We start from the raw sequence: 27642 nt of genomic DNA on the forward strand, positions 1-27642 counted from the left end.
TTTAAAAAATAAATTCTTTTTTTACAATATTCCAAAGCCAATACTGTTAAAAAAACAAACAAAACTCCAACACAAAAAATCATCACCACTAAATCTAACAGAGCTACTCCAATGTACATCGCCACAATACACATGATGACCTATTATCTAAAGTGCGAGGCAGTGATTTACTACAAATTTGGAAGCTGGGATCTAAAAATAATGAACAGATGCGCAATAAACCCATTGTGTGTTCAGCAATTATTCCTCTATTTCAAGTTAGATAGGAAAAAATTAACTAGCCGATTAAATATAAACTAATTTTATTCATGGCTATAAATTCGCATTCACCATCGCCACCATGAACTCAGCACCTCATGTGAAAAGAGAAGCGGGTTTATTTAGAAAGAAATTAAGACACTTCACAAGAACCAAATAGGAAAAGCTCAAGAAAACCATTGAAAGAAATGCCTTTTGGTCCACCACGATCTACACTATATCATCATTTTAAAAGACGAGATGGACTTCTGACAATTCTTAACCTAATTTATGGAAGGGGAATTAAATAAGAGACTCTCTGAGGTTTAGTAATCTAGTTCTCAAGAGGAGGAAAAGTCTATGATCTCATTAATAAAGGTCAAATTTCAGATAGTTTCTAAGGGATCATGAGAACATAAGAGAAGCTAAAAGCAGCAGAGAAGACCAAGGAAAACGGAGTCTGAGTGAAAGCCGATACACAGCAGCACTGCTATGAGCATGAAACAAGTCGTATCAAATAACTTATTCACAACTTAGTTCAGCAATAATATGTTATGAATCCTGTCAGCAAGCAAGATAAGCCAAATCCCACTGTGTTTTCCCAAAATAATTCACTGTACATTTAACTAAATTTGGATATCAAAGGTCTGATTTACATCTTCCAAATACTTGCTTGAAAAACAGTGGAGGAACAACAGCTGAATGTTTATTTTTTAAACTCAGCTTCATCTTTTGATCTTCTCCTTACTGTTGACATCAAATAAACACACATATTGGGATACGAAAATTGTCTCCATTCCCACTGTTCCAAGTTCTCCTGGGGTTTGGACTTTGTTAGAACCTAGGTAGTCTTCTCACCTATCACCAAACCACCTAGTCCACCAGTAATTAAATAGGCTTAACTAGCTATAAATAGCCTCCTCACCAAATGCCATCTGCACCGATGAATATTACATCCACCATCGGTTTGGCTAAGCATGAGTTTTGGTCAGCACAGTTGTCCTAGGTGGCTGGGGCAATGCTGCTTTGCCCCAGCAAAAGGACTTTGTCAGATGCAGAGATGGCTACATGTGTTTCCACAGCACACAGAGCAAACCTGGATTTCGTGTGTGCACCACATGCACATCTACAGCAACTTCTGCAACCTTCAGCCTTCATGTCAAAACCCCACGCTACCACAAGCAGGGGAATGGGAGCTCTGATCAAGCCAACTTCTGTGAAAGCTGTACAAGCTCTCCATGAGTGTTTTTATAGGACAGCTGTGTATGACCACTGAAAGAAAAATCGACACTCATCAAGAGATACTTTAATATTCATTCTTCTTGTCAACTTCAGATGCAGTTCTCCTCCCACATACACTCTGAATTTGGATGGTTTTTAGTTTTATTTTACCTCTGCATAACTGTCATGTAAGAAAGCCCTCTGCCAAAAATCCATTATCTGACAACCTTCTGAACCTTCATAACCAGGATTATTTCAAAACAGATCTTAAAAGTCAGAGGAATATTGGTGGGAAGCATGGGCTGGGATTAAGCTAGGACATTTGCTGCAGGGTTAGTTGCATATTGCTCACTCACTGCAAACTCAGGAGTCAGCAACTTTTCGTGGCAAGGTGCAAGATCGTTCTTTTCTTTCATAAATCAAAGATGCGATGTATGTAGGAGATTTGTTTTTTTTTTTATTTCTGAGGGAGCTGGTAGATGCCAGCAAGCAGATGTCATCCAGGTGCTGATATCTTGCCTTGCAGCAGGGACCTATTCCCAGGGTCTGGAGATGCCCCTGCTCCCAAGTCCACCTTCCAGTTACTCACTGGTGTTGCCCAACCTTGAGACCACATACACGAGATTAAGAACCACCTATATCTTCATCTTGGATTTCTCCAAGAGCGAGCCAAAAAGAATTTCAAGAGAATTGTGAAGTGGCAGGGAAAAACAAAGTAATCTGCATCAGCTCGGTTCCTTCAGGGCAGAGAAGGGTGGCAACTGCTGGTTGGTGCCTCAGCAGCAGTTGCAGAGCCCAGGACGCCCTCGGCCGCTTGCTGGCAGCAAAGTTATTCCTTGAGGGCAAAGGAGCAGCTATTCCCTGCCCGGTCCAGGCAGGCGCTTCTCTTCCCTCTGTGCTGGAAGGGCCAAGCTGGGGGGTAACAACACGGGTGAGGAGGTGACGCTGGAAAACAACTTGAGAGAAAATTGGCCAATGTTTAACGAAGCTGCTCTCTGCAGCTGTATGCAATGCACATAAATGCTCCACTTCAACCTCTCCACCCATTAAATGGGCAGGATTCACCTATTTTTGTGATTTCTGGAGGACTTGTGAAAATTAATCCGTAAAGGACTCTGAAGATAAATCCAATTAAGCACCTGTCTCTAGAAGCACATACTTCTTGGTATTTTGTGCACTAACTACCTTCCTGTTTCAGAAAACCTGGCCTGTGTAGACCCCAGGACCGCCTCGCCGGATGTCGCCGCCGATACGAGCCTGCATGTTCCTGCAGCCCCAGGTTCTGGGTGCCTGCCACCACAGGCGGATCTGCTCTTGCACAAGGGCAACGCCGCTCCCAGGGCTCACTGCCTGACCTGGATCTTATTGCTACAACGTGCGGTTTTGGGGGGGGAAGGCAGAAAATTGGGAATTCATGAGATAATACAGGGAGACGGACAAGGGGAAGGTAGTTACGCTGCACAGGAGTCTTGGCTGGAGGAAGCAGAAGGCTAATATGCAGCGGCGATGCTGGAAAACAGCACGAATTTGGGCTGTTCTGGCTCGTGCCTGCTGAGATTTGAGGTTGAGAACCAAAGTTTAATGGCCCATAAACACCTACTGTTGTGCCCTGCTATTACAGACATGCTGACAGCAAGCAATAGCGATTGCTAGTCTGATTCTGGTTTTAAATATTACATAACAGATAATATTTTTTAAAAATCATTTGATCATTTTAAAAAATTAATTAGTATTTGAGATGCATTTCCTTATCAAGGCAAATCTACCTTTTCTGCTTCACCAAATACACAAACAGTGGGGGTTTTTTCCTTACAGCTCAGAAAAAAAATTACTTGGGAAAAAAGAAAAAAAACAGGAAAGAACACATTTTTGGTAAAATATTAAACAGAGGGAGAGGAAGCTTGTGCAGTCAGAAGACACGCTGGATATTTCCCACTTTATAACCGTTCTTGTCAGAAATATTACCAAGTTTTATAAGCATGTATTTCTTTCCAGTCTATAATTATGCTCTGCAAATATTTCTATACAGTTAAATAAAGGACTGGCTACACTGTAAGCCTCTGCAACTTCAGCGCTACGGCATAATTCAAACACAATGTTAGTGCTTAGCAAAACAATCCTCCTTTTGGCAGCTGCCCCTTCAGCTTGGACGTACAGCCCCCCCCAAAAAAACCACACGCTGCTGGCCTGTGCCCAGAATTCCCAAACCAAGGGTAGCTGGCGAGCTGCAAGCGTGTGCATGGACGCATCTGTAGACCCATGCTATCCCCTCGCTGCGATGAGCACAAATGAATACACAAGAGGTTTTGGAAAGGATGTCCTGGGTCACAGCATTCAGCCCTTGCTGTCACAGGGAACGTCACGTCATCCCTTCAATCAGTTCTTTGGGAAAGCAGTTCAACACCACGCTGGTGTCACTCCTCCCATCGCAACTTTCCCCCCACCTCAATCTCACTCTTCTGCTCATTATGGACATGTTATTCTCAGTACCTACCAACACCACAGCTTGTTTACCTTTTCCAGTTATTTTTATGGAGCAACTTCATCAAAACACCTCACGTTAGCAAGATTATATTTTTTTTTCCTCCTCAAGTATAGACAGTCCTACAGTTTTACATACAAGGAAGAAAATTATTCCGCACTGCTCTTGGAGGGGCTGGGGGAATAGGCTTTTGCGGCTACAACAAAACCTCCTGCCCAGTCACTTTGAGGATATATTATTCGAGGTGCTTCACCCTTCCTGGCTCAGCAAAAGTCACTTAAAATAATGATGTACTCAGACTAAAATATTAACCAAGGAAAAGTTAACCTTATGTTAAGCAATGTGCTGTTAGGAGCTTAGGTAATGTTTTATCCTGTAGTTACCTATTTTAGAAACACAAGAGCACAGCCGAAAGAGCTGGCGAGATGTTACCTTGGTGCTTTCCTCCATGTCCTTCGAATTCAGGAGTGCGTGGTTAATTCTGAACACTATCCAGTCAAACAGTGCGCTGTACAGTGATTTAGCCATGGAGTTTCGCACGGTCACAGCCTGAAAGAGAAAAGAAAAAAGGTGATTGGAAACAATTGCTTCTCAAGCTCCCACATCCAATGTTCATATTTCTCCCTTGCTAAAGCTTTTGTTTACTGTCTTAATTTACGTCGTGTATGCCAATGGTCCTGACGCCACTGGGAGTTGGTTGCAATCCCAGGGCCATGAGATGTGCCTCCGGACTTTGGCTTGGTTTTCTTTGGTGCGTTCAAGCGGATGATGCACAAGATCACACCGTAAATCCCATCACTGGCGGTAAAAGGAAAAAAACCCACAACTATATATATATCTATATAAAATATATATATATTTTCAAAAATATTTATCTTTAACATCTCCAAGTTCCTTGAAGAGTTTATTCAGGGAGAAGGATAGAGGAGGGTGGATATTACACAGCAACAATTGCAACCGATGTGAAAGCACACGCTGGTGCAGGCAGCACCTGGTACCAGCAGAAGGGTTACAAAAGGGGAGGCTAAAATCCCTGTAGTAAATCTGTGAGTGTTACTGAAGACTTGAAGTTTTCCAGGTACTGTCAACAGGAGCTACAAATCACAGCAGGCAGATTCACTGCTCCTCCACCAGCTCTCCTAGGAAGAGGAGCCATCTCCACCATGGTGCTTTCAGCCACAATGCAGAGATTTCGCGTGATCAACAGCGATGAAAACAAATATCAAAAGAGGGTACCTGGGCTGCGCTTTCCCAAACACATATGCTTTGGGACAGGCGTCTACATACATTACCGTAAAACACTAATTCATATTTAAGGGTTATCTTTGTTCTCACTGCTTGTGATTCTTCCTTGGTTTAAATTATTACCTTGAGTTGTATTGCAGTGCTTTGATACACGCTAATCACCTAAAATCTTACAATACTAGCCATGACCATTAAATTTAGTTATACTTATACAGTGGCTAAAGTGAAAACAAGGAAACAGAAAGTTCATGCACAACTATTTCAATAAAACCATGAACTATAACAAGTTGGTGGCTTGTCTCACATTGCCTTGCAGTCCTTCCCACCAACCCTCCCTCTTTCAAGGTACATCATCTGAGTGGCCGTATTTCACTGACCCCAAGCAAAAGAACACAGCTCATGTAGGATCATTTATCTTCTGTTAGCTTGTCCCCACCTCTTTTCCCTTGATTTTTCTTGTGATAGCATCTTTTAGTGTGAACACAAGCTGTTCTGCCAACGTTTTGCTATTAACATGCAATCAGTCCAGTACGCGGTCTCACTTTCTCTCCCTCTCGCGCTGGAAGAGAAGCCATAAGGTGGTCCATCCCTGAGGATGCTCACAAGCTCACAGTGCACATGAGCCTTTGTACGCTGCTAACCATTGCTCAGCAGCAACAGAGCACTGTCAGATAAGCCACGATACAAGGACAACTACAAAATATTACAACTATTAACAAGGAATTGCTCACCCCAAAAAAAGCATTGGTACAAACAAAAACCAAGTGTACGATGAAAATATACGAGGAATAGGACTGAAAGGATTTGTTGTAGCACTTTTAAAGACCGAGCATGAGCTTTTGAAAGGTCTGAGTTATCCAACAAGTGCTGGAAAGCAGCCAGCATTTAGAGACGCATACAGGGCTATTTTCCCTTACTGTTTTTTCTTCCTTTTACTGAAGAATAGGTTTTGGGGAGGTTTGTTTTTTTTTTTTCCCCTGTTTTTATTACAAGCAACATCGGTTGTTTTGGAGGTGTTTTTCTGTTGTTTTTATTTTTATAACTTTTCCCAAAATGTGGGCCAATATTTCAGTGATTAATAGAAAATTAGACAATTTCAAGACCTATTCTCTAACCTCGCACTTCACCTCGGCTTCTTTGATTGGATAAAGCTGGAAAACAATCAGTGCCACCGTCACACCAGAAAAATTAGTCCCTAGGGAAAGATGAAAGCCAAGACCCAGGAATGTTTCTCGCTGCTGTAATGCTGTGACCTAGCATAAACCAGCCCAATTAACTCCTCTAACACAATGGCGCGCAATTAGAAATGAAAACCATTTCTATTTAAAGCCAAAGAATGGCATTGTTTCCTCTGTGCAGTCATACATGGGTATATATTGCATTATGTTTCTTTCCCTCTTTTATTAGAGGCTATAGGGGATGTGCAGGACTTCACTGCTGAATTTCCCCCCCTTTTTTTTCTAAAATAGATGAGGATATCCTTAAGCCTGCACCACCTCAGCATTGCCCAGTTTCCTCCAGGGATGTGCAGAGTGGGCTATAAGGCATCACTCTTCTCCCAGAGATGAACTCAGCTATGTGGCAAAGCTGGGGAGCCCATGGAGAGCTGCTTTCCTTGCTATGCTTGGGACTCAAAAATGTAATCAACGGCCCAGATCTCAAATTCTTCAACAGTTATTTTTAGAAGAGATGGTTATATTCTAAGAGCTGGTAGGACGCTCCCAGCAAAGCAACATATAGAGAATACAGCGGAGGTGGAGCACACATACACACGGATCTCATTTGCAAATTTGTTGGCTCATTTTTCTCTCCATTGTACTGACAAATCCAGATAATTCCTCAACAGACACACCGTCATAGCGCACTTGTGGCAATGTAAACAGCACTTCGCCCTGCACGCTCCCCCATACGATGAATCGCAGTGGGGCCAAAACTGGGATGCTCGCTTTGCCTCATGGTACATGCAGTCTCCTCTTGGCAGGATTTCCACTGCACACACAGCAAAGAAATCTGGTTTTGGACACCCAAGTTGCTCGAATGCTGCTGGGTGCTATGGGGTCTCCGTGAAATGGGCTCTCCAAGCTCATCTCCCTGCGTGGAGCAATGTCCACCAACGCTGGGAGTGAAGTCCGTGGTACCCAACACCTGCGGTACCCAAAGTTCACAGTACTCAAACCAGCAGCAGCATTCTAAAATGTGATGTTTTTAATTGGCTTGAAGAGCTGAATACAGCACTTTGCCTTCATGCAACATCCATTTATAAAATAACAGCAGAGACGTTAATCTGTTTTATATTACTCAAATTTTTGGGTTTTTTTTCTTTTTTTTTTCCATTTCAAGAAAGTATTTATTCCTTAGAATATATCCTGGATGACGTTACATTATAGATAAAGCCCCTCACTATCCTAAATAGATATTCAGGATCTACATAATCTGAGTATCATCAGAGAATATTATTTCTTTTCAAATTAAGGAGCTGCTGCAATTTCAAGAGTGTGATTTCATGCTTCCCCCTAAATTGCTGGAATAGTCCACTTTGAAAACAAGCTTTCCGCTTGTATTTTTAATTTCAGCCATTCACCTTGCATTGCCATATGCTACCACACAGATGATTTAAAATATCACTAGTTCATAAAACCCCTGAAATAAAAAAACAAATAGAAGAAAATCTGTACAGTAGTTTGTCCCTTTCGATACATCTCGCTCTTATTTTCTCTATTGAACAGGGTAAAGCTATGGAGGAGTGGCAGGGTAAAGAAAGCTCAGCCTGCCCAGCCATCCCTGCTGTTCACATCATGACTCGGTGTGCAATATTCAGGATATTCTTGTTGTAATTACAGGCTTGTTATTCAAGAAAGGATTATACTGCACACTTACATCCACTCCTATGCAGCACAGCATTTAAAATATAGCGCTTAAACACTTGTTCCTGTACTTATTGAGGTATTTATTAATTCTTGTCTTTATCATCCTACATAGATTAAATGTGAATATTCTCCGAAATATATAGCGTATATTACACGTCTTGTTTTCAGGTAGTCACCTACAGCCTCATCTCTTCTGTAAGTCTCACGTGGCATTTAGGCAGATCTGGAACACTATGGCACTCATCAAGCCATTTTTATTTCACTCACAAAGCAAAATAAAAATACCTCCTGCAATGCCAAAACAAATCTCTCAGGGATCAAAGCAAGCGCAACATCTTGCGCACACGCAAAAATATTGCTGATCTGAAAACAAGATAGATCAAACACACTTCAACTCTGCAATTCAGGAAATAAGCTGAAGACAAGGTTTTAATCAATAGGTTTCCTGCTTAGCAGGCTAGCAAGGGTCTATATTTTATTTATTATATGCTAGAAACACTGCTTGTTGGGGTTGGTCAACTACTGCTAAGATCTTGTGATGAAATATTTGTGGTTCTTCATAAGATTGCATTGTCAAATTAATTGGCCTGAAAGTTTTCATGATGGGCATCTGATTCAAACTACCTTAAAAACAGATATACTTTTGGAAACATCTTCTGCCAAAATGAAGAAGCGGAAGACAGACTTAGGAGTTTAAATCTCTCTTTGAAGTGTTTTGGAGCAAGGACTTACAGTTTCAGCAGCGATAGCCTGTGTTTTAGAGATGGCAAAAGATACAATCTAAGAAAACCAAGCTTGCTGAAATTAAAAGCCTCTGCAAAACATATTTGTATATGTTCAGTAAATTCTTAATTCTTAAAATTACAAACTCTTTAAACACATACAATCACATCTTCCGTCTGCAGCCCTCCCTACAGCATCACCACTGCTCCCCACCCCAGGGTCAGCACTCCTTACTCCTGCTATTCTGCACTCCACTGAGATTTGAAACTCAGTAAAGGTTTTTTTTTTTCTGATGGCATTATTCAAAATACTTGGCCAGTACACAGAAAATCCAGGGAAAACAAAAGGGTTAGAACTTCCCCAAAACTTACAAATGGAAAAAGCAGGGAATCAAGTAAAAAAGAAGTGTTAGCATTTTAATTTGTATGCTTGCTTTTAAAAAAAAAAAAAAGATAGAAAACTAAAATTTTCTTCCCTTCTCCTAAAAAAATAGTTCTGCTGACTGCAATCAAATTCCAAACTCCAATATATAAATTAAAAAAAACCCCAACTATGATTATCAATGAAATTAATTTTACAGGTTTCTTTGCTATAATAATACCATCCTCGCATTACATAGCCCCATACTCCCTTCTCCCACGGCAGCAATGACTCACGAAGAGCAAAAAGCAGAAAAAAGCTGTCTGTGATGATGTAAAAGGGTAGTATTTTAACATACTTTTTTTGCACTGCTTCTGTTGGCTGCTGGTAAAGCCTATGCAGGCGGCTGAACAGTCAGAGCTGGTATAGCTCTCAGAAAAAAAAAAAAAAAAAAAAAAAAAAACAACACCCAAATTTTAATAAATGCCAGAGATGGCTTCTTTCACCCAGCTACATTATTCAGAAACCACAACAGCTTACACATTGATAACCAAGATTAAAGCATCCTTTTCACTTCCTAAAACCCTGCTTAAATCAGCAACTTTCTACTAACCCTGTCACAACGTGTTTTTAATAAATAAATAGATCAATCCATCAATCTAAGGGATCACTTTCACACTACAAGCTGCCAGCTGAATTTTATGGTTTTAAATATAGAAAAAAAAGGCCTGCCACAAGCCTAGTGCTTCACAAGCAGATGGGCCCTTTGCTGTAAAGCTCAGGCACTGGATGTACTGACTCTGAAAAATCTCATTAGAAAACAACTCTTTTTTTTCCAATTTCTTTTCAAAACTCACGTCTTTCACCTGCACGTCTCCTTAGACCTTCTTGGAGATGCAGGGCTCCCAGAAATAGTAAAACTCAGGCTTGTATTTGTGCAAAGTCCACGTTGGCATTGCAATGTCACAAATCTTTGAGACTCTGGACCTGGTCCTGAAGCCAAGACCAGGAGAAATCTCCAGCTCTTTGACCACAATATTTATTAAGTAAGGCTCAGGCTGTTGCTGTATAGGTAACACCAGCATTTAAGATATATGTGTCTACTGGCATGTAATCTTCTATCCCAAAAAAACATCTTGAATTGAGCACAGGCTGTCATCAAGGTGGTCCATCACAACCGAGCTTGGTCCACTTTTTATTTATATGTCTGGACATATTTGGTGCTCAGTGAAGGCTTAATTTAAGGCACCCTTACCAAACACAGCTCTTGATTTCATCTTCTTGACACAACCCAGTTAAAAAGAGATGTCAAGCTCTGCTCTGCTTTGAGACAACAGCTCCTTGTAAAACCAACAGGCGACTTTGGTAGGTGAAGAAATGCCCGTGTACCACCGGATTGAGCCCTTAGTCTTCGTTCTGCTGACTCCAGCTTCTCCCTCTCCAGTGCCACTGCAGACCCTGAAGGCCACAGCGGTTACCTGCCCTCCTGGCAGACATCCAGTTAACCTTTTACAGATATTTTTGCATGATCTGCTGAGATGATAAGCTCACCAGCGTGCAGCCGAGAATCTTTATTGGATTCGGTGTTTATATTGTTGACTAAATTAATATATCAGCAAGAGTGAGCAATAGCTCAATTCTAACAACAAAAACTCAAATATTTACAAGTTTTTCAGACTAAGGGGAATAAATAAAATCTGAAGAATAGAGGATGGGTGGAAACAAATGCTGAAGGGCTTTGAAAGGCAAAAAGCATGAGTTTATCATACATAATTGCAGCAACATCCCAGTGATTGCACATCCCAGGTAACAAAAAGTAAACAGATCTTGCCGAAGAAAAAGCCATCAAGAGACTGCTGGAAGGTACATGGTTTTAATGAAACACTTCCACAGCCAAGACGAGCATTTTCTGGAGTGCAGACCCAACTGTCTCCAGTAAGATGCAGAGAGATATTGAAATGCAAAGGCCAGATCCTCTCCCCAGTTACTCTGTTCAAATCAAACCAACCATAGACCATATAGACATAGACAAAAACATAGCATAAAGGACTCTTGTAATCAGCACAAACACTTCCACTAACATTTTGTTCTAAAAAAGCCTGTGTAAGACAGATAAGCATTTCTATGCAGCGCATCACTTGACATGGAGACTCAGAATAAGGCAGAAGTGAAATAAAGCAAAGCTCATCCCTTTTGTCATCACTTAGGAAGAGCACTATATTGATGCACTTTTTTGCATACCACTCTGATCAATACCCAAGCGGTATTTAAAAGCCAGCTGCAGACCTCTAAAGACTTTAAACATCTCAGCTCGTTGAGAGATCTGCCCACTTTCCCTCACTGCAAACGCAAAGGATCAGGCAGAATGGTCCTCGACAAACAGAACAGAATGGCCGGGTGATGGATTTTTGGGTACCAGCAGCTCTTATGACTGGTTGATCAAAAAAGCAATTAATATTACATTTTAACAGCCACCAAGTTTGCTCAGGAAGGATGCCGATTATTACTCCATCACTACCATCCTCCTTAGCAGAGGAAGCACCACATGCTCCTCTACAGAAAAGCGAGGCAGAGAAAACCGAAGTCCATTTTGCACAGAAAAAAATGCCCCGTTAACACATGCATACTGAAAAGCAGCAATCTATTCTGGGTCACTATTGTAAAAAATACATCTTATGAAGGGTGCATGCGCCCAGAGGTGGGTTTTTCGACCTCAGTTCCTAAGTACAGACTCAGTTAATGAGAAGTGGACTTAAAAAGTAGGACTGGAGGGTAAGTGTAAGCACCAAAATGAATTAAAGCCCTAATGAGGATTAAAACCCTGTAGAGTTTATTAACTGTGACAGCGTGCAATCCTTATCCTATTTCTTCAGCATTATGCAAATCTATGAAACATCCAAAAAGACATGCTGAACAATTCAGTTGGTCAACATGATATCATTACACTTCAAACAATTTTTGGTCAACCTAATGCTGTTAAATCCCAATTTTTCACCAGGGGACAACTCCCAATAGATATGGGAGCAAGGCCAGTATACCCATTCCAGATTTTCCAAAAGCTATGAGTACTTGGAAACAGCATGTTTAAGTATCATTTCTACGGCAAAACTTTAGCAAAGTCACTGGGTCTAGAAGAGAAGACTTGTTAAAAGAAGACAACGATTTGTTGCCTTGCTGTTAGCCTAGAAGACGATTTGTTGCCTTGCTGGTCATGGTCCTTTCTTTCTCCAGTTTTTCAGCATTTCCCCTAGAGACCGTGTGTGTGTGTCCCATGACTGACATCATGAATGTTATTTGCTCCCGCCAAACCCATTGCCAGCACCTGTGTTCCCTACAAATGCAAAACTCCCATCCATCCCCAAAAAATCTGGCTTTACAAGCAACCCTCCTTGTAAACTTCCCAATAAGAACTCGCAATAGTCTCATAAAAATTATTTGTTAAAATAAATGATCTCAACACAGTTGTAGAAACTACCTATGGATTTTTCCTCTCCTAGTGACCCAACACTCTTCCGGAACACATACACGAACACACACATGTGCGGGTGTTTCCTACCCTCTAGGAAGAAAGCAAGCAATGCATGCTCTCCTTTCAGACTTGTATCATCAAATACTTACAAAAAACAATTAGAATAGTTCCAGGATAGCAAGAAACTTTTCTCTCTGACCGTGAAGTTTGCACAAGTTTATGTAAAACACGTTAGTTAAGTAAAGCTAGGCACTACAAAACACCATGTTTTCTGCTTGTGTGTAACAGAAGCGGAGATTCCTCTTCTCTTCAGGAAATAAGATATGAACACAGGAAGAAAGGAAATATCCCGTTCTCCCTTAGGGCCTTTGATAAACTTCCTATAATTTCTATACAAGGATGAAAGGTGCTTCCAATGAAATATTCGGGGGGGGGGGGGGGGGGGGGGAGAAACAGTATTAGGATTCTTCCTCTCCAGGAAATCCCTCCAAAAATCAAATCTATATGCAAATTTTTAGTGGTTCTGTGGGGGCTTTGTTTGGTTGATTTTCTTTTAATAGGTAGAATAAATTTGCAGTGTGTTACCCAATGAATAAACCGGCATCTCTGCTCACAGTGATTTGGCACTGAATTCTGGGAACTTGTTAATATCCTACCAAAAAAGGAATTTAGTGAGCTATAACCAGGAGATCATACACAGGATTATTATTTTTTTTTTAATCATTTGATGTCTGTTTTACAACCCTTATCAGCCATTCCCATTTTTTCCCTTACTTATTCTCTAAGGTGAAATTTGGCTTCATAATTACATTTGTACTTACTATAACAGAAATGTCTTATTCCAAGATGACTCAGAGGAAAAAAACACATTTTAATACCTACTGAATTTTGCCCATGATATTTACCTAACATTTTCTGATGATGCCTTCCCCTCCTTCAGTCACTTCTGTGGGTTTAATGATGCATATAATTATCAAATAGGGGGGGAAAAAATTGAAAAAAGTGTATTTGTTTTCTTGTTTCATTCAAAGCACCTAGTCAACAAAATTACGCTGTGTGCATGAGTAAACAATGAAATAAATCAGTTGTTATTCTAAAAAAACTTCCACATTTATCTTTTTTTCTAAAAATAAGATATGTTAGCAATGCCTAGCAAGTGTAAAGAGCCATACCATTACTAAGGATAGGACTTACCCAAGATTACAACAAACAAAACCAAGAGCAGCTCAAGCTCTCATAATACACTTGATTTGTGTCTCAAAGAGGTCTAATGAACAGGAACAGAAGCCAATCCTCCACTCTCAATAAGTCCTGGACATGCAGTCAATTGAAAACAGCACACACAGGCATCTAGGTGATGATGATCTCTGCAGTGATCATGAATTACACGATCAAATAAAACAGACTCAAAATATACTTTTATTTGCATAGGGCTTAGGGGTGCCAGCTACTAAGAAGAGTGCTAGTCTTGGGGAAGTAGCTATCACATGTGCTAAAATACTATAAACATCCGGGTTTTATTTATGATGCTGTTACTGCTCCACGAAGGCTGAAAAAACTACATGTAAGGTAGCTTCAGCTTGGTTTCTAGTTTGCTGAGGGATGGCTTGTTGGGTCTGTCATTCCTGTTCTGAGATGGAGTAACATCTAAGGAACAGAGAGGCACGTAGCTGTGAAGCAGAGCTAAATTAGGGAAGGAACAGAAAACAAGGAGGATGGCGCATCACATCCTCTTTACAGCTCACCACCAAAGTTGGGAGAACATTTCTGGATTTGAAAAAACTAGATCCAAAACTCTAAGTTGCTGAAATTAGGCAAGGTCTAAATCCCTCTTTTTGTCCAAACGCAGGTTTTAGTATCTCTCTCATCTCACATCAGGTTCAGCCTCTTCAGTGGGTCTCAAGTCACACACGTGTGCGCACGGAGAATTACGGTTTCCTGCTGTTCTGCTCACTTTCTATTTATGACTGAATACATCGTGTGTCTGGTTTACATTCACAGCCGTGTCCTGTGGCGGGAGATAGATTAAGTAGCTTTTGTGGTTTCCCTTTGGGTCATGGGACATAGGTCGAGACAGGCAGACTTAGCTTTTTTTTTTTTTTTTTTTAAACAGGGGCTTAACACCCAGAGGAAAGTACTCTAGCAGGATATCAGACTCTAGCTTAATCCCTATCTTGGCATCAAGGAGTATTATATCATCCTCGGGCTGGATCAGTATGATGTAATTTTCCATACTCATATTTTATCTTAGCATCATATTAAAATCCTGTCATTCTTGTGTTTGCTTTTCCTAAGAGAATGCAAATCATTAATGCATAACATTGACTCCAGCCTGCAAAAGGTTGTTTTATGATTTTTATGTTTGATTAAGGAAGTGGAAAAATATCTTTAAAGGGATAATTGGAAGAAGAGAAGTGACAAATGCAAGAGGAGTCTAATTACAAAAAGGAAAAGTTCATTTTAAAATTCTACAAACTTACCTGTAAGGCTCATTTTTAATGTTTTATTTCCATAAATGTACCTGCAAAATATATACTTAAAAATAATTAAAAAAAACCCAAACCCCTAAGCTCTGCACTACCACAACTGCTGGCTCTTGCCTTTCCAGCTGGCCGCCATGTCCCAGCAGAAACCTTCCACTATCACCCCAGAGCCAGGAGGCAGTGCTGTGTCCTGCCAATGGATTTTATCCAGGAGATGCATGTGTCACTGATGTTTTCCAGAACTTATGGGTGGATTGTACAAAGAGGAAAAAATAGACTGGAATGTCATTACAATACAATACTGGAACAAGAAGGCATTGCAGAATTTTTTCACTAAATTACTTATAAAGTTCTCAGATTCAGACAGACTTTTTCGGTACTAGTTTCTAACTTCACATATCGAACATTTTTTTTTTTTAATTCTTCTTGTGCTCTCCACTCTCTAGTACGAGTTTCCCAGTACCTTCCACGACCACCTTCCTTGGACCAGTTTCCCGCTACCTTCATGATCACCTTCCTTGGACAAAGGTCCATCTCCAAACTGACAGTCTATATTACTTCAAGGTATTTTTAGGGCCTCTCCCAAACTATGTCAACAACCTTCCCAAAGAGTCTCAATCACAACAGGAGAAGTCAAATCAATGGGTTTGTCCAGTGAGACAATCTTCCTGCATCAATATATCAGTAGGTTGACAAGAAAGTCCTTTAGAGCTACTAGCTTACCTGCTCCGCTAGGAAATAAGAAACCATTAATCATTATTTTAAAAAATTATCATTAAAAACATTTGTAATATCATTGCATTCTTTTCATCATAGGTTAATGTGTTCAGTCTAATGCCGCTCCCTATGTTGCGTATGTTCCCACTGAACTGGCTCACGCGTTCCTGTGCTAACACCACTCCCAAGGAATAACATGGGACCTGTCAGTACACTCCTGCAACCTTCCCCCTCCTTACTCATCCTCCCATCCTTAGACAGATGTTGGAATGTGTGTGGAAAATCTGAAACGAGAACGTCTTCTGTGGGTATCAAGGACTCACTGATTGTATCTCGGCTGGTGGTAGGCAGGACTTGGAAGAGGACAGATGGGAGATCCGTCATCCCCATCACAGACTAGAGCCTCCCGGCTAGTTATTTTTAGAGATGTTCTGCAAGTCCTCATCTGTAATATTGTCATATTGTAGCTGAATATCACAGAGTCATGGAATCATAGAATGATTTGGGTTGGAAGAGACCTTTAAAGATCATCTGGTTCCAAACCCCCTGCCAGCACACAAGCTCTGGCTTCCCCAAGTGTTGAAATGTACATCGTCAGCCATTAAGTTCTACAGGTTTGGGAGATCCTTATAGACAGGAGCTCTGTTCAGCCAAATCTCAGCATCAACTCCCACACATTGCTTCACGGGACTGTTAGGGCATGTAATGATACCATAATGTGAAAAAATCACGAACACAGGTTAAAAAAAGACCCAATGTCAATGGATTCGGTCTTCCTAACATAGGAAGGATGCTGCATTCCATTAATACATGCAGGACACCAGTCCAATAAAACTCCTAGTCTCATCTAATCTGTATTCTGTCACCAAGCACAGCTATTCCCTGCATTTTGGAGGGGAAAACTGAGAAACCTAATCCCATGAAAAAGTTTCTTTTGAAATTCTACGCAAACAGGTTGCCTTCATGTCCTGAAGCAGAGATGCTTGCTTGGCTCTTAAAAGCTTTGTAGGGTTTCAGTTTTATTCTATTAATATTCTTCTGTTCATTCTGAATACACTCATCAGCGTACCAGGTCTTCAAAGGAATCCTGCTAAGCTCCTGATGCTAATAACCTGTGGTGACAATGAGTCTCCTAAGCTAATGGGCTTCGGTATAAGTAGGTGCTTCCAGCAGTTTTGCTGCTTTCTATTCCATTAAGTGTCCCTGTCCTCATACTTCAGGACTGAGAATTTTAATTCCACTTTCTTCATATTATTAATTGTTTTGTCTCCTTCCCACTTTTTCTCCTCTAGTCCTTTCAATCTGTTAAATGCTGATTAGTTGCAACTATGATTTTTCCTTTGGTTTGGGTTTTTTTTTTTTTTTTACATCTTAGGTAGTGTAATGCCATTTGGCCCTAGAACTCCATTCCTTTTCTCTTCATAATGATCTGAAAAAGGCATTAGACAGTACCACTACTAGTACATAAGCTAATGAAACATCGCTCAGCTCTTTTCTGTAATGAAATACATTTTTCCCCTCATTAAGGTCTGCTCCGCAAGGCTTCTCTATCTTATGTCTCTGCAATTAACTGTTACCATGCTCAAAATTAAATGTTCTACCCAAGCTTAAGCCACTAACTGAGTGCAGTTTTATAATTCTAAATAATCCTCTTGTGATGGTTATTCATGAACATGTCAAATGTCTTGTATTCATTGACAAGAAAGTCAATCGAGATAAAGAAGGTCAGGGTGAAGTGACATATATGACATGAAAAAAAAAATATCTAATGGCTTCGTTCCACCTGAAGAGAGAGACGTGCCTGCCCCACTGCTCCTGGACAAAGGTTCCCTCCTCTCCCCCTTTCCCCATCCTGCGCAATGCTGGTGTTATTAGACTTCTACTGAACTTAGTAAAAGCACACAAATCCACCTCTCCTTCCACTCCAAGGACCTTCTCTAGGCTAGCTAATTGAGTCAGCACAGAGCCACAGATGACAAACATCTGAGACGGTGAAAGGACAGAGCAAGGCTGCCCAGCCCTCAGCAAAGGCAGAGTCCTGGACTGTCATCTTCTGCTTTACTGCCACACTAAAAACGTCAGTTGGATGCTCATTGCCCACTATTTTTTTTGTGGGCCTAGCAGATTTTCAGGAGATTGAATATTTTTGTTGACAAATCTGACCTGACTTGCACAAATGCTTTTCTAAGTAATCATTAACTGATTTCCCACAGACCTACAGCTGCATGTATTCATGCAGAATAAAAAGCATTTCACAACTTCGGTCACGTTTGGGGTGCTCTGCACACCACTGCAGAACAGTTGCAGTATGCTTCCATGGCCACCTCACCACCTACGTGTCACAGTGACTTGTTAAAGAGGTTACTGCATGTCAGCAGTTGGACTAGATGACCGCTGCAGGTTGCTCCCAACTGAAAATATGGCAATTCTACATTGCCGTTTCAGCAAAGATATGACTGCACATTATATGCTATAAAAGCTTGCAAATAAAAATTTTCAAAATATCTTGGCATTACACAGAGTCTTAGCAGCTCCCCAGAACTAGAGACATGGCAGTGCAGAGGGACTAGAAGAAGTATGTTTGCATCCAGGCCTTGCTATCACAACACAGAAGAGTGCCATAGCAGCAGGAATAACACGCCTTTTTTTTTTGTGCTCTACAACCTCTGCTTCCAGGGCCCTCCCAGGACATATCAGTCAGTCCCTTTCAGTTCCTCTGGTTTTTAAGATAGGCATTTTCCACTACAATTATGAATACACTTTAAATTAAATATAAGACATGTTTATGGTGACACTCATCACATCAAACCCCCAGCTCCTAAGAGCTTTTCCAAAATTAAAGGAAGGGGAGAATCAGGTTACTTGTTGCCCAATAAATTGTCTCACACCATTTATTTCCCTTCTGTTGGGCATTTTCACAGACTTTTCAGAAGTGTGAATTAATTAATCAACCAACCCCTAGAGATAAAAAGTCCTTGGTCACAGACAGCTGAAAACTATAAAGATCTGGTAAAACAAAGTCTTTTTGCAAAGTCATTCACTTAAGAAATACCAACAGAAGTAAATAAATTGAAAGCATCATAAAAAAATCCTTTTTCTGGAGGGATGTAAAAGAGGACTCACTAACAGACGTATTTACTTTGATAATGAGTTTTTCCTCATCTGATGAAGAACACAGAAAAAATGCAGAGACTGGTGAAAAACAGAGAAGCAGGTGACAGACACCAGCCTGATAAGCAGAACAAATGGGATGGAAACAAGGTGGGGACAGTCGACGAGCTCAGACACAGGGCTCATCTCTGGCGCGATGGAAAGGGGGAGTCAGAACCACCAGTCAAGATGCTGAATGGATTTGAGAGAGATATATGGCTGTATTAGTCAAGGCATAAACTAATGGCCTTGGAGCCATGCAGTTAAGCTGAGATGGAAAAAAAAAAAAAAGTCTGAATTCTTTGAATTATTTAGACAGCAGCAGGAAGACAGACATGGCCCAGAAGGGCAGTTCCTTGCACACAGATTAAGCTTAAGATGACGCTCAGACTACAAGCAGGATCAAGAGAAAGATTTTTAATAACCCTCAAGTTCTCCATGAAGATTTGATTAAAGTGCTCTGCTCAGCTGCATCTTCCCTACCAAATGTCGTTCAAGCCACTTAAAATTCAGCGTGTCTGGTTTTTCTCTTTTGGATGCCCGAATTGCGGACTGTATGATACCTGAATGAAGAGGGCTTGGCCAGCTTGCTGTTACCAGGTACTGCCCTCACCCTGCACAGATACACTGGAATTTCTCTGGAAATCCATTAACTGCTGCTAGCTCTGTTAATTCACCATCTCACTCCTGGTAAAGACATTAGCAGCTGTTTTAGACAACAAACCTAGGCCTCTGAACACAACTGCAGCCTTTCACGTCCATGCAGCCTTTTTTCTAAGTTTATCTACAGCGTAAAGCTTCTAAACCTTAGACCTAATTATGCAGTCATTTCAAACGCTGCATTAAAATACCATCCAGCTACTATAAAAGGAAAAATGAATGGTTCCAGGAGGCAGCTCTGCGGCAGACAAGCCAGCGTGGCTCTGAAGATAAGAGGCAGCTGCCAGAGGTAAATATAAGCATTATTCATGGATGCGGTGTCTTTGCTCATTTAAATTTCGACAACCGCTGGAGATGCAGACCAAGAGCAGAGAGGCAGCTCTCCCCGCAGGGCGGCGGACACATGGGGTCCACAATCAAGCGCTCGTTTGCCACCGGTGCCACAGCAAGAGGGGTTGCAGCTACAAAGCAGTGTTGATTTTCACCTTCAAAACCAGGCCTCTGCCTGACTGCCTCTCCTTAATTTCAGAAATACCAGTAGCTCCAGTGACACGGGGCCATATCCAAATGTTAACACCAAGGTCAGACAGCCTCTTAACAATACACCACGATTTACTGAATGATCATAAAAACCCCATGGCACATTACACTTTGCAGGGTCTTCCTGAAGAACCACATGCTCATTCCACAATCCTTTTAATACCCTGAGGGCAGGCACTGACTACGAACCAAGAAACAGATCACAGCGTGACATGGGAGCTCAGTGCAAAACAGTTTATCTGCTCCTGGCTACAGCTCTGCTTGAGCAGGTGCTGCTATCACACATCTTGTATCCTCCTGTGAAAAACAATGTAAAACTAAATCTGTACGTGCTGGGAAGAACTGGCTCAACTGAAGACAACAGCGCTGGCAACTGCTGGTACACAGGAGGCAGTGCTTTTGCTTTGCTGGAGTCCTACCTTCTTGCTGGACTTCAATATAACATTTTAACCCATTAACCTGATTTAGATCCTCCAAGATCATTCAGCATAAGAGTTGTATGCAGGCAAGACTCCAAAAGTCTTGACTTACTAAAAGAAACACAGAGTTGACAAAGCAAACACTTCTGCCTAACTTAAAAATGGCACACCACTCACGGGGGAAAAGGCCAAGGCAACCCCAATGCAAACAATCGGGGCAAAGCTGTCAAGAAAAGTTGTAAGTAAAGAAGTAGAATATGAATAAACTGAGGGGAGACCGTTACTAATTGCAGCTCTCATCTACACAGTGTAGGCCTCAGGCTGCTGGGATGTCCAGCTGCAAGGCATCCCCACAAATACCGCTCAAGAACATTTTGCAATACCTTTTACCCAAACATCAAAATGTGTAAGAATAAAATACCTAGTTTTACATAAATTACTGCAAAAACTATCAGAACAAACCCAGGAATAGAGTCTGATATAGGTTTATAACTGTCATGAAGGGGAATGTTTCAAACGAGGAGCTGCCAAGTGCTTAAACCACTGTTAAAAAAAAAGCCTCAAACCACAGGACAGTGTTTCTAATCAGTGTACAATAACAACGCAGCGAGCAAGCATGCAGACAGAGAGGAATGCGGCATCGCTGCAAATCCAACAAAGGCATACTCTCCATGCGCTTGTGGGGCTACAGCTCTGGAAAATCAAAAAGAAAAGGTTTGATTTGGTATAATAAATCTCAATTTTTGATGCTTCCAAAACTCTGAAGGAAAAGATTACTTCATGCCACTGGCACCTCCTCTGCCCATTCAAGACTATCAAGTGTGGGTGACAATTGTCATGGCAGGACCCTGAGGTTACAGATCTCACAGGCGCCAGGTTGTGCTCACAGAATCGTAGCATCAGCCATTTCAAGGAAGGTATTTCTAACATCAAGTTGTCATCCACAAATATACCAACAGTGTTTGATGAAAGGGACCAGCAAACCTCAGCCCCTACGCAGAGCACCGAAAGTAAAAGAAAGCCTGAACCCCTATGGGCAAGTCCAACCACCCGCACTGAATACGACATGTCTCTCTCTAGAATGGAGCAGATACACGTATGAACCTCAAAGCTCCAGAACTCATCCCAAATGTAATATCTCAAGGCTTTTTACAGAAGAATGTTTATTTCAAATTAAAGCTCCAGACTTCTAACTCCTCGCTAAAAACCTGAAATTCATAAAGAGGTAGAAGGCAACCCAGAAACCCAAGTCTACAAGTTCCTCATCTACAGAGCCAATGGCTCCATGAGGAGACACGCAATCTGCTTGACACAAATCCTCTCATTATCCTGAGCAATCTCAGTGACATGCTACCTACTCCCACTTCACCCACAGAGTCCAATAATTTACTATTTCCACTCACAGTTTAGACAACAGGTTTCAAAACCAAATAAAATTTCTTACAATTTATTCTTTTGCTGAGTTTTTGCTCTTCTTTTAACAACTGCTACACTGTGCAGGCTGCCTATATAAAAATTGTTCAAGGCCTTGCAAGGCACTTGGTAGGTTCAAGCTGCTCTTCTTGATGGTGTAAAAAAGCGAGCGCATGCCAAAATGACAGTTTTAGAACGCTTTTTTGAGAGTCACTGCAATACAGTCTTTTCCAGACAAACTCCTCTGAAAATTTCAGTGTATCAACAAGCTACACAAAAAACATCAAGCATTTCACCATCAAGTAGCTGCTACATACATCATCGCTCTATCAGGAACGGCAACTGCCTATGAGTTATAGGAGTCCCATGAGTGGGACAGTCATGTCTGAAAATCCTCAAAACCTCAATCACTCCATCCATTTGAGCCAAGTATAATGCCCTTTTGTAAAACACACAAGAAGAATAACGAGCCCATTGGTTCCCAACAGTGCCAACAGTCCAACTAGTCATGATTGGAATTATCAGACATCAGTACTCTTTGTAAACTCCCAAAATGTCAACTGAATCCTATTCTTCCTTCCTGATTCAGACAGATTTGAATCTAAGTCACCTCTCCTACTCCCCAAGCCAGAGGAAGACGAGGAGAAGAACCCTTATCATTGTGAGGTTCCAGTTTGAGCATCTCAAATTCTCCTCTTGTATGCTGAGCATGAGCAAGTCAGTAGTGAACCTGCCACCAGAGAGAGGTCAGTGTCGGATAAAATTTGGTGGTCAGGACACTAATGTTGTAAGGACAGTGAATAAAAAGCACACATAGTGCCTATCTTTTCTTAACACAATTCACAGCTTCTTACAAAATTATTTCGTCATGGAGATTACATCAACCTTTCCCACCAGAGCCTTGTGCTCCCTTGTTCTCCCCTACAGTCACTACAATCACCACACCTTGATCATTCATTTCTTGTACATTGGTGACAAAACCTGAGATTCATGACCAAAGACATCACATTTTGGAAAGCACTTGAGAAATTCACACTCAGTCATTTTAGGTAGCAAGAGAGACTCTGACCTCAACAGAAAGAGCACATAGGTAAGACTGTTTCATGCTGTTTCAATAGAAAATCTGGTAGCCCAAACTAAAATATTAGAAGAAATAGTTTAATCCAATCTGCCACGTTTTGCAGCAAGGTGGTTAAAGGCACATTGCTGCACATTGCTCCATCATCACAGCTGTTGGGAAGTAACCTGCAGCAGAAGGGTGGTTATGGTTATGCTTTAAACTTTTCTAACAATTTCTTAAGTCTGTACCCAAGATACAGGAAAAAAGTACAAATACCACATCCATTATGTGCCCATCACAAAGACACAATAAGAGTATGTGTGTACCCTTTGTTAGGGGAGATTCAAGCCTTGCACAAAGGCAACATTTAACCTTTAAAGGTTAAAGTTCAATTACAGTTGCTGAGCTTAAAACAAAACAAAACAAAAAAAATCTCAAAAGAGGAGATTTTTTTTTTTCCCCTGGAAAAAATGAATCAAAATATCTACAGCTGACCCTAATGACAACACATCATTTGCTTGATTACTTGTGACACAACAGATTGCACTCAGAGACATTACTCAAGATGTTGCGAATTCTCATACAACCACATGACAAGGGACCAAGCATGGTGGGATGCCATGCCCAACATTCTTAAACTGGGACTAGATGAACACTAGATGCAGAAATAGCCAAAACAAGTATTGCAGCAGAATAGAGCTTATATGGTCTGGATTATATAAGAAGAAAACAGAGGTGTTTCTGTTTACCAGCCACAGTATACAACTCAAAACTCCTGGAAACCACATATTTAGAAAAAATCATGTTTGCTAACATTGTAATCCTGAGGCAGACCATAATGGAGAAGTTAAGCATTTCATGCCATGCTAGCCCCATGGTTAGCAGTGGTGCAGACTACACTCAAGTCTGAGTGGCTGATGGACTTGTGGCCACCTCAAAGCATCAGACGAGGACCTAGATTGTGAGAGGTTTGAAGAAAAGACAACGGGAATCTCCAACAGGGGATCTCCAGCTCCTCCCATGCAAGAACCATGCCCAATGTAGGCACTTAGGACCCCACCAAACATTTCCTGGAGGTCTTAGGTCACCACTCTGCTGTGGGGTGAATCAGTGCTACAGTTTAAGGAACAACATATGCAGACTACTACTTGTATCGTATGCACTCAGCAACGCACAATTCTGCTTTGGAGAACTTACACAACCGTAAATAACTAAAACAACTAAAGACTACCACAGAATAATGTCAAAACCTGCTTTCCAAGAATGGTGTAGAAGATAGAATTAATAATTTTCTGGATTCATATGCATTATCTTTTCCTACATGTACTTATTTTTACATAAATATATAAAAACTGAAAGAAACTCTACCAGAGCTAAGTGTTTATTTCAGACTCATTTCAAAGCATTCAAAACCATCCCAAGAGCTTCCCTTTTAATAATAAGCATCATGTACAGACCTCTGCTAGTTTGTACGGTAAGATCAGCTTCTCTCCTACTGTCACCGTCTTTCTGGTAACCAGGGCCTCAAACAGCATCTCTTCTTTCACCTAAAATAAAAATCTTGATGTTAACGGTTACTTGAGGAGTAAATTTTTTAAAATCTATTTAAAAACAAATACATTTTACAACGGTAAACATTTTCATAAATTTCAAATTTATAAACTTAATTTTATAAGAATTAAAACACTTTTGCCATCCCTTGTAGAGTTAATATCCAACATAAGAACAAGCTAGCCCTTGGGAGGAGACAACTCAGCAAGTAAATCCAGCACCAGAAATCAGACACCACGGTATTCAAGAGAACCTGATTTTCTGCATTCAGCCATTGCATTTCTAGCAATTTCCCATCGGCTTCCTTTGTTCCCAGTGCAGTTCCTCCCTCCCATACTTTTCATTGGCAAAATAAGTCAACTTTCCAGCGTTGGCAAGATGACAGCACACAGATTACTCTACAAATACGCAAACCAGTGTCATCAGTTTAAGAGATATCCAAGTGGAGGGGGTTTTTTAGTGTTTTTCAGGGTGGGGAGGAACTAGGAATAAAAAGCCTTTTGAAAAGCACCTGATATTTACTCTGCTGTTCACACCTGATATTCACTCCCTAAAGACGCCAGTTCCCAGGAGGCAACAATCTCTAACCAGCTGCAATAGAAACCAGTTTGCAGGAAACAAACAAACAAAAAACAACAACAACAACAAAGTTGTGTAAACACAGACACTTCAGTGCATAGGTAAACAGTGCCTGCCATGAACTGCTGGGAGAAACAATTTTGGACAAGTTTCAAGTCCCTCATATTCTGGTATCCCCTGGAGAAACACAGAAGTGCTCCCTCTACCAGAATAGATGGTGACAGGCTCATACATAAGTTAGACCTAAATACTTTGAGTCATTGAGTGCTCTTTGCTAAATTTCAATGTCAGAAGAGAAATTGTTAGTCTGGGTGACAATTCTGAGCCCAGAGTTAGTAGCTATGGATTGATATGGAGACGTTGTTGCTTGAGAAGCCACACTGGAGTCCATACAAACTGCTTATCCTAACTGAAGGACTCCATGCAGACACCAGACTTGCTCAGAACACCTCTGATGAAAACTAAAAGCACCAGATCCACACTTCTGAAGCCATCTAAGGCCATATTTTTATCCCAGGTAAACCATTTATGATTTGACATGGATGACTGGAAACAACGGTGTATATATTTTGGTTTACTGGCTTAATCCAGTAATTACTATGAAGGGCAATGCAAACAAGTCAGTGGAACTTAAATCTCACAAACCATTGCAATAATGATGCTATTCAGTCCAAAAAACTACTTTCTACCAAGAACACTATCATGGGCGTCTCCTTGATAAACTCCAGTGCATTTTTCTATAACTGATGTTCCCTGCAACATCCGTGAACAAGAACTTGTTGTGGTGCAGAACGCAGAAAACATAAGTTATCTGTATATGACCTTCAACTACAAGCAAGGTCTATGTCATTGGAAATTGAACGTCAACACCATGAGGTTCATTTCATTAGTCCTTTAGAGTATTCATTAACACTCTAAAGCCTCCAGTTCTTGTGATTTGATTTCACCTTTCAAAATTAAGTGAGAAAAAAAAAAATCTTCTGGTTAATCCAGAAATCCATAGCAAGTTTTCACATTTGGTTTCCATTCCTCTACATTCAGCAAAATGTCAATTTTTAAAATTTCAGCTCTGCATGCAAAAAGTAGACACTTCTCCAGCAGCTTGTGACTGCAGGACCACCAGCTGCCCTCCCTCAACTGCACAGATTGAACAAAAGTGGGTTTTACACCACCCTTTATCCCGCTTCAGCGATGCTGCAAACTCACAGCCCACACGCTGGCTTTTTTTAATTATCAAAGCCAACAAGGCAGAGGGGTATCAGATGGTCATTAACCAAAACAGCCCAGTGGAATATTCCTAAACAACCTAAATGCTTCCAAGTCCCAGATTTGTCAGCAAACACAGGGATTTCAAACGGTTTAAACAACTACTCGCACCATCCCTCACCATCTCCATCTAATGTTCACCCTCTGCTACTTCAATGGATGAGACCTGCAGATGTGCATCCTTCATCTCCAGACCTGCTGTGAGCTGACCCAGAGGGATTGCATAAAATCACCATCTTGTACAAAAACATACTTGGCAAGGATGGGAATGGGATCTCTGCATCTCCCTGGGTCTCTGCCTGCAATTACCACCCAGTGGAGCTTGGTCTTGATTGCTTCATCACCTCTGAAAGTCAACACCTCAGGTACAGCCAAATTATCCTAATTTTTATTTAAGGTCACGGCTTGAAGGTAGCTGATTCCTGATGCCAATGAGGAGCCATGGGAGCTTTCTAAAGATAAACTCAGTGCATGCAGATGACTAAGGACACCTGGTGCATGGAGATACTTGCTGCTTCCCCATCACATACATTCTATGCTTCCTCCTCCAGTAAGCATGATACACTAGAACAGAGGGAAAAAAAAAAAACATCCTAGCAGATTAACAAAGAGGAGAACACAACTTATTTCTTTATTTTATGCCCTGGGAGTTACACTTCTAAGTTGTTTCATGGATTTTTGCTTTCTGGTGCTAAAGGGCAAGTCCTGCTCTACCTCTTAAAAAAAGCTACATGGCCCGTAGGAGTTTATATCTTAATTACAGGGACAAAATACAGATTTAAGACTTCACTGCCACATGCACATCGAACCAATGCTGAGAGGGCTGGATGACTAGACCTCCAAAACCTAGTGAAGGATGACCGGCAACACTGCCACAGCTATAAACGTCAGCAGAGCGCAGCGGGGAGCAGACAGCCAGCAGGCTCCCGCGAGGGCTGGGCTGCAGCCAAGGCAGGCGGAGATTGCTTCTCCAGTAATGCTGGGGTATTATGTTATAGCAGTTGAAGAAAAATGAACCAATTCCAACTTGAGAGCAAGAAAACATCGCTTTTTGTCTCTCCTCCCATATTTGAGAAAGGGATTACGGTGTCAAGCGCTCATTCAAAAGCTGCCTGGTGTGGAGTAACAGAAAATAAATTCAGATTTCTATCAGTTCTTCTTGAAAAAGATCTTAGCCTTTTCTTCAGGCTTTCTTTCAAA

The 27642-nt window shown here is 41.1% G+C and overlaps 1 protein-coding gene across 3 annotated transcripts in view; it reads right to left on the reverse strand.

Moving 5' to 3' along the window:
- MYO9A (myosin IXA) overlaps positions 1 to 27642 on the reverse strand; it is a 183755-nt gene that overhangs the window by 73876 nt on the left and 82237 nt on the right. For all 3 annotated transcript variants that reach the window (XM_086757146.1, XM_086757145.1, XM_086757144.1), the window contains exons 9-10: positions 24504 to 24593; positions 4373 to 4489 (exon numbers count right to left, since the gene is read on the reverse strand). In XM_086757146.1, the coding sequence (XP_086613272.1) occupies positions 4373 to 4489; positions 24504 to 24593 (207 nt within the window). The remainder of the gene's footprint in view (positions 1 to 4372; positions 4490 to 24503; positions 24594 to 27642) is intronic.

Source organism: Chlamydotis macqueenii, chromosome 12 (genome assembly GCF_036417535.1).
Source record: "Chlamydotis macqueenii isolate bChlMac1 chromosome 12, bChlMac1.mat, whole genome shotgun sequence".
Lineage (NCBI taxonomy): Eukaryota > Metazoa > Chordata > Aves > Otidiformes > Otididae > Chlamydotis > Chlamydotis macqueenii.